The sequence below is a fragment of the Eleutherodactylus coqui genome, chromosome 12 (assembly GCF_035609145.1).
Source record: "Eleutherodactylus coqui strain aEleCoq1 chromosome 12, aEleCoq1.hap1, whole genome shotgun sequence".
Classification (NCBI taxonomy): domain Eukaryota; kingdom Metazoa; phylum Chordata; class Amphibia; order Anura; family Eleutherodactylidae; genus Eleutherodactylus; species Eleutherodactylus coqui.
Window position 1 is genome coordinate 90,690,090 of NC_089848.1, and position 12,783 is coordinate 90,702,872.

Genomic DNA, 12,783 nt, shown 5'->3' on the forward strand with positions numbered 1-12,783 from the left:
TGATGTTTTAACTTAAGCATCCTTCACCGCCAGATGTCTGCCCCGTGTATTGTAGGGCTGTCGCTGGCAGGGAAGGGTTTAGCTGACAACCGTTTGCTTTCATCCTGTGAAGACTAAGGTTCAGTCAGTCTTCTATGGGTCAACATGATTCAATGTATTGTTGCAATTACCTCCATACTGCGTTCAATGCCCACATAATCAGCTTCTGGTGGGATGTCCACTTGGAGCTCAGCCTCGTAGGCACCTTCTCCTTCATTTCTTGCATTTATGATGAAGAGAATGTGGTTTTCTTTCCCTATAATAAGCTCCTTTTTATCCCTATATTCAAAAAGAAAAGCAATAAAAAAAATATTTAACACCAGGCAGGCCCTTATATACATAGTTATCGCACCAGCTTCTTACATAGGCCGCTAAGGTGTCTACCTTTATCAAGCTCCTTATATTCTCAGCAATATCCTCAACCTAGGCTTGAGAGAAACTGCTTCCTTTGTAACCCCCTTGCTTACAGCTCTGCCCAAGGAGTGTACCGTAAGCTGAATGTTAGACATCTGTGGCATATTCATGGAGGTCACACCTCTAGGACCCTCTCTTATTACAAGATGTATTGCATTCTGTAGAAGACTGAACGCCAAGGTATAGTGTTCTCTTTTTTCAAGTCTATGGGAGTTTTCGTTCATGTATATAGCAGGAGGAGGATGAATGAGGGCACACGGAGTCCCAGCAGCTACATACGATGGAGATGAAGACACTCTGTGTACCACCATGTAGTGCTCTGCCTGGTGTAGAAGGATGATACCCACAGCTCTTTTATTCTGTATATTAACACATGTTATGTTTGTTTCTTTAAGATCTGGTAATTGCAGTTGGCTTGGAGGAACCGGAAACAAGGATAGGTGGTGCCACCTTGTGGTGGTGCAGTGAGGCCAAGAGCAGAATAGAGAGCACCAGGCTCTGACCCCCATGTGTAGAAGGCCGCAGAGACCGTCAATTCTGCTGCTACAAGCTACAGTTGAAGACGGGCGTTCATAACCAAAATGTCTTTGGGGCAGAGAATTTGCATATCCGACTGTTCAGGATTCCACCGAGCCCCCTGCACCACCAGTACCAATGTGAATTGCTTTTAACCATTAAGTGCAAGTTGTGGTGTAGAACTGATAATTTTCTGGCACCAAAGAGACCATATGCCATGGTTTGTAGCTGGGATTTTTTCTGGGCCTACAGCCAAAAAGAGGATGTGGGTGCCTCCCTGTAGCTATTCAGCACCAGCTGCCCGAAAATTGGGCCCAAGAACATATGTGCTGCTGAAGGGGAACCATGTAATCAGCAAAGCTAAGGACCCAGTTGAGGCTCCCCTCTGGCCCATTCCTCATTCCAACATGGTGCCTCCTGCTACCCAGCACTCTGTTAAACTGGCACCATATTACGGAATTACTCTCCTTTAAAGGCACTGTTTCTAGAGGAGAATAGCTCCACACTAAAGCATCTGTTATGTAGGGGGCGAAGGAATAGCCTATCCCTGAGTTGAGGGGGTTATTCAAGATGTATTGGCATGGTCTGGAGTAGTTGTTGGTGGAAGAAGGTCTCTGTTCAGGCACAGTGTCCAGAGAAACGAATAACCAGTCACTGGACTGAGGGAGACAAATGTTCAAAGTGTTGAGTAGGCATATGGTGGAATGGAACTTATGGGAGGAGCTAGAAGGAATACTATAATGAGAGTGTATTGGCACGAATGAGTGGTTCGTAGAAATAACCAGAGTGCCAGAAGGTGTGAAAAGTTGGGTGCGCTCTGAGAGAAGTCTGACTATCGTTGGAGTAGGGCGACACAATCATGGAGAGAGGGCATGTCTGACCGGTGTGAGCTGCTCGGATTACAATATGATACCAACTTCATCCTGGTTGAAAGACTGTGCAATGCTACGACTGACAGAGTGGAGGATCACGTCGAGCCTAAGTGGGTTGTAAAGCCTGAGGGACTGTTAAATCTTACCCAGCACTTGACAGACATTGTGGCATTCTCTATTTGGTCGATGACATAGGATATGGGACAGTTGTTACGATGAAACAAAAAATTTTAAACACTCGACAAATAGAGAATGCCACAATTATTTTCAGATTCATACGGTATTCGATCGAGAAGAATCTGTGTGGGATCCATATGACATCAGAGGTGTACAATACTAGGGCCCTATAGGAGTCTATATATACTCTCTACATCTCGGAGATCGGGGCCTTACAAAAACAGTTCAACAAGCTTGAATGTGCCATAGATATCTAACATGTCTCCTTTCCTTCTAGATTTTGGGACACATGCACATCATAAAACAAAAGAAGTTCAAACAGAATATTTGCAAAGAAAGAAAATCCATATGTTAATTCCTAAGACTTTATGCTCTACTGCAGCGTACAAAGTGCAGCAGTATTGTGGAGCTGTTCTTGTGCCTCTTAACACTATGGGAATACACATGGCTTTATTTCAAAGCACTATCACATCCGTGCCAGGAATGTTCTGGTTGTGTCGTGGGACTTGCGGCGCTTTGAAGTTGTATAGACAGGACCCTGCAGGGTTACGGGGCTTCCTATCACTGTTGCACATAGACTCATCAGGATAAGGAGGACATACTGGAGAAGTCACAAGAAAGCAAAACGTCTTGCAGTATTTCACATAAGGCATGTGTTATCTCCGAGATGAGACTGTTTATCATTATACATATTTACCAGCTGTGGGGTGGTATGGTGGTGATGGCGGTTTTATGGCTCTGGAGCCTTGGATTTGGTCCAAGTCTCAGGAACTGTTGTGGGGTAGAGTAATCTATTACCTATTAAATAATTAAAGGGTTTGTCTGTCTTAGAAGACACTTTTTTTAAATACCCCAATTAGAAGGTTGGGATCTCCATCAATCAGCCAAAAACAAAGATTGTGTAAAAGCACAGGAACGACCATCACTGGGACAACCTATGGGACATCTGTGCTAGAGATGAGCGAGCATACTCGCTAAGGATTCTAAAGATTCGTCTCTAAAGATTCGGGTGCCAGCGGGGGAGAGCGGTGAGCTTGCGGGAGTGAGCGGGGGGGAGAGAGTGAGAGAGAGATCTCCCCCCCCCCGTTCCTCCCCGCTGCTCTCCGCCCCCCGCCAGCACCCGAATCTTTAGAGACGAGCGGGCAGGTACTCGCATAAGGCACTACTCGCTCGAGTAGTTTGCCTTAGCGAGTATGCTCGCTCATCCCTAATCTGTGCGTTAATGCTGAACCACAGTACTGCAGATCTGCATCCCTTTAAGAAACCCATTTTCGACCAGTGTAATCTATTCTGGTATCCAAGTGCCTATCGCTTTCTGAAAACACGTTCATTTAAACCATTATTATTTATGATATTTTTATACTAATTAAAACTGGACAGTTTTAATTAGATTTTTTTATTCTATTGCCTACAGATGACTATGGGGGCGAGCTGCTGTTTTCAGCATTCAAAATTTTGCCATATGAGCCATAGGAAACCGTAGACAGGTGAGGACTCATTGATTTTATATGGAACAGTGTTGTGGGCATGCTCTAGGCAGAGGTCATTGTGCAGGGAGGAGGAAGAGGTCAGCTCTGACCATCACCCATTGTCAATTGTAGACCTTGCTATCTATATTTAGAGGTTTGTCATTGTAATCCTGCCAGTCATGGTAATGAGATGACTCCTGAGAGGTTCTCTGTACAGAACCAGAAGTGTCAAACTATTATTACACTGAAGGTACCTTTATACCAGAGGACTATCGGCCGAATAATTGCTCGAAAAAGTGAATTCAAACGACAGTCATTTAGTGTCACCATGGTCACCGACAGGATGACGAGTGATAAGTCACTCATTGTTCTGTTTCAGCTTACCAAAAAAATAGTTGCTGATTGATAAAAAGTTATCTGGTGTAAAGTCACAGCCATTCGTATTTGGACGAATTGCTAATGAATTTGCATGGAGATCCCCTCTATGAACGATATCTCGGCAACAACTAATGATAAGTCATTGATCTACCGTGTTTCCCCGAAAATAAGACAGTGTCTTATATTAATTTTTGTTCAAAAAGGTATAACTTTTTGACATGTAAAGCTGCCTGGACACTATTTAAATTGACTTTTTAAATTAACTGTTAGCAGGGCTTAATTTTGGAGTAGGGCTTATATTTCAAGCATCCTCAAAAAGCCTGAAAAATCATTTTGCATCCTCAAAAATTCTGGAAAATCATGCTATGTCTTATTTTCAGGGTATGTCTTATTTTCAGGGAAACGGTATATAAATGCAAACTAACAACTTCTCATTCATACGTTTCAACAACATTTCTGAGCGATTGTCTGAACGATAGTTGCCCCATGTAAAGATGCCTTTAGTGGTCAGTGTGAAAACTGCAAGGTTTCAGGATTTTTTATTAATATAGATACTGACATGGAAAATAAAAAATAAAAAATTCTCCAAAAATTCATTAAAAATGTTTAACATAAAAAAAACTTAAACAATCGATCATTTTCTGATGACACATCCCCTATAAGCTTTCCTAAGCTTCCGCCACTCCCCGCCCCTTGTCTGCAGCCATAATTGGGAGTGGGCGGGACAGAGTGGACCTTAGCCCCGCTCCACCCCCTCCCATTGCAAACACCAAAGTGGAGGAGAGAGGCAGAGAGCTGGTGAGGGGGAGGGAACTGCTCAGATGGAAGCATATATCGTCCAGCCGTGAAAACCCAACCGATATATGATCATGTAAATAAGCCCTTAGGGTGAATCCCCATGGGTGTATTTGCGTGCACAATATTTGAGCACGCAATACGTAGAAAATAGAACCCAATGATCCCATTGGGTTCGCTCTCATCTCCTTTTTTAATGAGCACAAAAAAAAACTACGCCTGTACGAAGCCCCCCTTAAGCTTCCTCTTAACAAGGGCCCTACAGCAGCCACATCTACCTTTATGTATGCCCTTGCCATGGAGGCTAAACAGAAATAGGGCGAAACTTCCAATAGACGCAGAGAGAATGCAAAATGTGAAGAACTTCAAAAGATTTTTTTTGCATCTTTCTGTATTTTTTTTATCAAATGTGAGATCATCTCATCGGAAAATCTGTAGAATATTCTGTGCCGAGTTATAATCAACATGTAAAACAAACATTGTGCTTTGGGGTCTATAGCGGCGCTGGCTGCTTTTTTTTTTGGACGGATGTGTTGTATTAGAAATCAATCAAGCTGTGTATATTTATTTAGACTTACGATTTGGCTGCGAGTTTCAGGTCAGGAACGCACATATTGTCGTCTCCACAGTCCACGAGAATGTGAGCCTGAGTGTCGGGAAAACAAAAGACAGTGACTACATATGTCTTTTAGAAAATTTATTACTTGTCTTTATGCAAATGTTCTCTTGTGTTATGTAAATAAGCCCTAATCAGCGTATAAATGAAAAGTTCTTCAACTTTCTAATAAAGTTTATATTTTTAATCTTCAACCTTTTTCAAGACATTTGCTTCAGGTCAGTGAATGACTTAGTAATAATAATAGAATTGTATCGAGTCTTGACAATGCTCTGTGAGCTCAACAGCCTGGACTCAAGCCTGACACAACTATCCTACAAAAAGTCATTGGATACCTTAGTAAGAAACAAAAGTAGTATTTATTTCCATATGTTAATACTCAGTGGGGCTCCTTTGGCCCTAATGACATTAGATATACTCCGTGGTATACTTTCTACTAACATCTGATAAACTTCAACTGCTATTTCCCTCCATTCATCCTGCAAATGTATGGTGAGTAGAGATGAGCGAGCGTACTCGGAAAAGCACTACTCGCTCGAGTAATTTGCTTTATCCGAGTATCGCTGTGCTCGTCCCTGAAGATTCGGGTGCCGGCACGGAGCGGGGAGCTGCAGGGGAGAGCGGGGAGGAACGGAGGGGAGATCTTTCTCTCCCTCTCTCCCGCCCGCTCTCCCCTGCTCCCCGCTGCGACTCACCTGTCAGCCGCAGCGGCACCCGAATCTTCAGACCCGAGCACAGCGATACTCGGATAAAGCACATTACTCGAGCGAGTAGTGCTTTTCCGAGTACGCTCGCTCATCTCTAATGGTGAGTTCTCTTAAAGAAGACGGAGGCTATTATATTTCCTGGCCCGACGTTCCAATTTGTACAAAAAATGTTTAGTAGGGTTCAGGTTGGGACTTTGTACACCCCGTCCAATAGTGGAACATCCATATCCCCAAACCAGCGTAAAACAGCGTTACATTTGTGACGGGGCACATTGACTTGTTGGAAGTATTGCTGACCATTCCCAGAGTATTGCCACATAGTCAGCAGCACATTATTGTCTAGAATGTCAAGGTGCACCTCTGTGTTCATAGTTCTTGCCACTACAACCAACGGACACAGACCAGGCCATGGAACACATCACAGACCATAAAGGAACCTTTATTGTAGTTAAATGTTGGCACAACACACTCAGGCAAAAGGCATCCTCCACATCCAGGTACATCTATCTGATTTGAAGATGGAGGAGCGTGATTTGCCACTCCAAAGAACGTGCTCTCATTGCTCAGCTGTCCAATGATGACATTCCACTGTAGACAGCCCGATGCATCTTCTTTGAGAGAACTCGGCAGATGTTTGCAGGATGAATAGAGGGAAATACTAGATGAAGTGTATCAGATGATAGTAAAAAGTATATCACGGAGCCCCACTAAGTATCAGCATATGGAAATAATCACTACTTTTGATTCTTGCTCAGGTGTCCAATTACTTTTGGTAGATTACAGTACATTGTAGAAAAGTATAAGAGACATTTATACAGTTGCTGCTGATGTACACTCTAAGTCAAAACAAACTCCAGCGCCTAGAAGAAACCGTCATTTTGCTGCAAAACAAGGCGCACAGTTACATCTCAGGCAGATATAAAAAAATTAGAGTTGTGACATGATTAGATGAACAGTCTTGCCACCCGAGGCCCTAAAAGTGGTTCCCCTCTTGACCTATAAAAGGCTCTCGGAGGCTCCTTGTATGTAGTGACCTCTTTTTCCAGTGTGTAGAGCTTGTTGATCACGAATTGTCTCTACGACGCAGAGAAGAGATTTTGCGCAATTCGCTGAGTTTGAGAGGGGGCGCATTATTACAATGCAAGAAGCTCGATTGTCATATTGATGAATTGTCCACCACCGGCTGTTTTGACCAGACTGTTAGGAGGTGTTGGGACCTGTGGATGTGTGAGGACACACTGCAGACTACCAGTAGAGAGGATTGTCCGACAGACACGAGCAGCTCCAACTATTTCATTTACCACCATCCAGAGGCAGGTGGCACCATTGTTACACCCCTGTGTCTGTCAGAACTATTTAGAGGTGCTTGGCTGAAGGACATTTGATCTCACGGCACCCAGTGCATCTACTGCCTTTGACAGTAGTGGTACGAGGTACAATGAAAGCTCAGCAATATGTTCAGGACATCCTGCACCCACATGTGTTCCTCTCATGGCGGCTTCCAAGAGGCAGCAGGATACACAAGGGGGTCACAGGAATGTCCCCACAACATTGTCACACTTCTGTGGCTGCCTGGTCACCAGATTTATTGCTAATAAAACATGTATGCGACTGTCTGAGATGCAAACTTCAAAAGCTTATGAGTTTGCATGATTTAGAGGTTTAGTTACTGCAAATGTGGAGCAATATGCTACAGGATACCATACAGAACCTGTATACCGCCATGCCGCCCATATCACATCTTGTATCCGAGCTAGAGGTGACTCAACAGGGTACTAGAGCCTCCATGCCCGCCCATATCACATCTTGTATCCAAGCTAGAGCCGGTACAACAGGGTACTAGAGCCTCCATGCCCACCCATATCACATCTTGTATCCACGCTAGAGCCGGTACAACAGGGTACTAGAGCCTCCCTATAAGGGGTCAGTTTTCCACAATAAATGATTTAGCTCACAGAGCATTGCCTAGACTGGACGCCGTTATAGTAGCCCTTTAGTACATGTTCACATAGAGTGTAAATGCAGCAGATATTCTGCACAGAAATCCTGCAGAATATACAGGTTAGGGCTGTAACGGAGGGGACAGGGGACCCCTTTAAGTGAAAGCCCGTCATGACACGGGGGGTGAGATGACCGGGGGAGATTCTTCCAGGGGAGGAAGGGTTAATGGGAAAAAAGATAATGGGAAAGTTCTAGAGGTTGGGAGGTGATAATGGGGGATTGGTGGATAGGTAAGGAGGTGGGGAGTTATTTAAGGTTGGGGGCTGGGGTCAGAGCCATCTTTGAAGGAGACAATTGAGAGGCCCGCCCGCCTGTGATTTGGGTTGAAGTTGGAGGGGGGGAACTATTTTGTCATGGCAGCTTGGCGAGTGGGGGGTCCTTGGAGTCGGTGGAAATTGTGTGGGGGGAGGGGAGTTGGGTGGGCATGGTCCCACCTGCTAAGACTCCCTCCTTGGTGTAAAATTTATGTTATCTGGTGCAGGTGACTTGGCTGGTGAGGAGGCGGCAGTAGACTCCCTCCGGCTGTAAGTCACGATAATAGTAGCCACCCTGTGGGCGGCTTGTGTTGCCCCTGAGCCTGTTGGTCGACAGGGGGCAGGTTTTCAGTTAGTATATGGTTGCACCAGATTTTTGTGGCTCCAAGGACTCCCCCTTGTATTTCGGTTAATATTTTGGTAGGTAATGTTTGTAATTAATTGGCTACTGTAGCCACTATGTTCAAGAAAGGAGTTCGTCTTTATTCAGTGAGGGTGGCTACAGCAGAGGTTATTCTGACCTCAAGTACAAAGCATGAGGATGAGAATATAGCAGATCGCCTCCGCCTGGTGCAGAGAACATTTGCACACAATTGGCATACGCTACAAATTTTACATCCACAGCATATGTAAGAGCCGATAAATGGATCAGATTCCTGCATCCAGCGAGAATATGAACACTTATCGCTCAGTGCAAATACATGCTGGACGACGAAAGACAATGCCTTCGCTTACCGCTCATCATTCAGTTTATGTATGCAGACAACTGAAGCGGGGGCGATTATGGAGGCGGTTGGGGAGGAGAACATCCCAGTTCTAAAAATGATGTTTTCGTCCCACTGGGAGTTCGGCTTCCTGAGCTGTTATAAGGGGCATCTCTTCTTATGACTAGAATATTTCCCTTTGTTTATTTTGGCTGTTCTTAAAACATAATCAGCATTTATACAAACACTTTCTTGTCTTTGAAGCATCGAGTATTGCAGATATTACGCAGGACGCGGCCGTTTGAGATTTACAGCAACATTTATGTGAACCTGCGTGTTAGTGAGTACAAACGGGATTCCTAGATGTTGGCCAAAAACGCAGATATAGCAGAGCTGACTGAGCTAGCCCATCCCTATTCTGTCATGAAAGCGCCAAGCTGTATGGAGCCCTAATACCCTTTTACCCCCTAAGGACACGGCCTATTTTGGCCATGAGGACGCAATGATTTTCGAGGGATTTTCAACCCCCTCTTTTCAAAAGCCATAACTTTTTAATTTTTTTCACGGACATGACCATGTGAGGGATTGCCTTTTTACTGTGGCTTTTATTGGTACCATGTAGGGGTACATATATTGCCTTTTTGGAGGGGCAAAATTAATAAAGTAAGTATTTGCTTTTTTTTTGGTCTTTTACAGGATAAATAGTGTGTTTAATTTATTGTACAGGTCGCTACAGATACGATGATACCAAATATGTGGGTTTTTTACATTTTTTTATACAACCGGGAAAGTGCGCAAAAAAGACTTTTGCTTGTCATTTTTAAAAAATTGTAAAATTATACACTATTTATCTTTTTTTTTACATTTTTTTATATCCCTGTAGGGAACGTAAACCATAAAAGCTCTGATCACTACAATAATGCATTGCAGTACTTCTGTATTGCAGTGCATTATCACTCACATGGTGATCACAGGCTATGGCAGGCCCGGACACCACTGTATATTACATGTCCTATTCACAACTGCGAAAATGGATGAAAATAGAGCATACAGTGATTTTTTTTTCCTATAGACCATCAGTCCATGTTAAAAATCGCTTGTCTGAATAGGCTATTTTTGAGCCGCGTGCTGTTCGTAGAATGCAGCCTGTTGGGTCCTAAAGGTGGACTTGTGTTTGGAACTTACCTGCTGCTGTATTTTTGCTTCCTTATAGAGGTTTAATATTGGTTTTAGATCTTGGTCGCCCGAGAAAGCAGCTTCGTCCAAGCTGTAGTTCAAGTTAACAGTAATTGGCGTGAGCTTATCACGAAATTCTGATTCTTCCTGTGGGAAAATAGAAGGCGAATTAATAAAAAGGAAAGAAGATATTTTTCCAAACTATCAACATTTAAAAAAAGTTTTTCTTTTTCTTTGTGCATCAGATTGACATTGCTTGGATAAAAATATAGAATTACTTTCTGCATCAGTTTTCAATCATTGTCTTGGTCCTATGTTCTTTCCAGGACTGTATTCACACTTGGGACTTGTTTCACTAGGGAATGGCTATGATCACGTTCCTAATAAAGTGCATCAATCCAAAAAATGAAAGCAAAAACACCAGTGTGATTGTAGAATGGACCATCCTGCATTTATGGATCTTTTACAGGGTACAACCTAGCTGAATACACAGTATGTGTGTAGCTAGGGCTTATTTTTTGGGGAGGGCTTATATTTTAAGCTCCCCCACCACCACCCGGAAAATCGGGGTAAGTCTTATTTTCGGGAAACACACACGATTTTGTAGCGTCAGGGATGCTTTTACCTCGTGCGTGATTTTGTAGCGAGAAAGTTAATAGGACTTTCTAATATTAAAAAAAATGCATCACATCACACGAAAATCGCAAGTTTGAGCTATGCGATGCGATGAGCAAAGAGGCTCCATAGGGAAACATGGGCTACAAAACAAAAAAAAAAAAAAAAAAATCACAAATCGCGGTTCTATAGACCATGCGGTGATTTTGTAGTCTCGCAATGTAGCAGCCTACAAGACATCGGTCGTGTGGAAGAACCCATACTAAAGCATGGGCTCTACATACATGCGATTTTTTGCACTGTTGCATTGTGGCAAAATTGTGCAAGAAAATCGCCCGTGCGGATGCAGCCTTAAGGGTATGACTACACACAGCAGAGATTTTCCACAAGAAAATAGCACCAAAATCCACAACGTTACTGACTGCAATGAATGAAATCTGCAATGAAAATCGATCGCTATTCCACAACAGATCGAGCATCCTGCAGATCCGAAAATCCATAGCACGACGCAAATTTCCTTTGCTAGGAGTGAATGTGAGCCCCGCACAGAAATAGAGCATGCCACGATTTGTTTGCCATGCGAGATTTGGCGCGGCCAAATCACAGCCATCTGCATAGGATTGCGTTTGGTAACGCAATCCTATGGCAGCTTCCAGGGGCGGAAATTCCGCGGGAAATCCCGCCACAGAATTTCCGCCCGTCTGCAGGCGGCCTATAGGGGAGTTCCTCATTTAAGAGCTCCATACATTATCAAGATGGGAGAACATATACTGAGTACCTCTGTCTCTGGAGGATCCAGAAGGTCAGTGCGTTACATGGACCATCCCTTTTATTTCAATGAGTACCATGTAATGACTCATTTTCGCAGAGATAATGCCAGGATCGGCTTTAGCAGAAGGCCTAAGGGAGCAATAGCCTTCTTAAAACACTGCGCCATTTTTTAGAAATTGGCTTTATTAAATTAATCCAACATATATGAGCCAGTAATACTTACCTCCCCATTTCTGGGTTCCTCTGCAGCTCTGGGTTCTGACACTGAAGAGGAGCCCATGAGCAATAAGGAAGATAAGTATATGAAAAGATGAGGTCTAAATAATTTTCTTTACTCTGGTGTGGGGTTTGAATTAATTTTGGGGTCTGGTCTGAGGTCTGTATTTAAAGAGGTCTGAACTTTTACTATTGATGACCTATCCTCAGGATGTATAATTAATACATGATTGGTTAGGATTAGAGATGAGCGAGTATACTCGCTAAGGCACATTACTCGAGCGAGTAGTGCCTTAGCCGAGTATCTCCCCGCTCGTCTCTAAAGATTCAGGGGCCGGCGGGGATCTCTCTCTTCCCCCGCTCCCCGCCGCAACTCACCTGTTACCCGCACCGGCCCCCGAATCTTTAGAGACGAGCGGGGAGATATTCGGCTAAATCACTACTCGCTCGAGTAATGTGCCTTAGCGAGTATACTCGCTCATCTCTAGTTAGGATCCATTGCTCACGATTCCCACTGATCCTCCAGCTCGCTGTCAGTGCAGGAGGGCTGAAGGTCATCATCGGTGATCAGGGCCGGAAGTGTAATAGACAGCTTTGTTCCCATTGAAATAAATGAAAGCGACGTCTCCTGTTACACTTCTGGATCGTCACTGCGGTCCAAGACAGAAGCCTAATAGGAGGCATCGTTCCCATGTCAGTGGAAGTGAAGTCATCTATTACACTTGCAGCCCTGACCACCAATGATGATGTCTGGCCCAGCTAGACTGATCGTATGGTGGACGTTCAGCTGATTGGTGGGCTTCCTGAGTGGCAGACCCCGCCAATCAATTATTGATGACCTATGCTGAGGATAGGTCATCAACAGTAAAAGCCCAGAATACCCGTTTTATTTAAGGAGTTTGGTCTGGGGTCTGAATTAATTTAGGGGTCTGCTTTGCGGTCTGAATTTATTTAAGTACAGCTTATCACCATTCACCATGACCAAACACAATCCATGGTCAGGTGTGGCGCTGTTTTTGGAAAAAAGCAGCCGTGTTTTTGTAATCACAAATTTATCAGGCCG

General features: G+C 43.9%; 1 protein-coding gene across 1 annotated transcript in view; it reads right to left on the minus strand.

Annotated features, from left to right (window-relative positions):
• Nucleotides 1-12,783, minus strand: part of ITGA8 (integrin subunit alpha 8) — a 193,297-nt gene that overhangs the window by 56,664 nt on the left and 123,850 nt on the right. Inside the window, exons 18-20 of the mRNA XM_066585336.1 lie at nt 10,128-10,265; nt 5,239-5,306; nt 171-318 (exon numbers count right to left, since the gene is read on the minus strand). Of these exons, the coding sequence (XP_066441433.1) occupies nt 171-318; nt 5,239-5,306; nt 10,128-10,265 (354 nt within the window). The remainder of the gene's footprint in view (nt 1-170; nt 319-5,238; nt 5,307-10,127; nt 10,266-12,783) is intronic.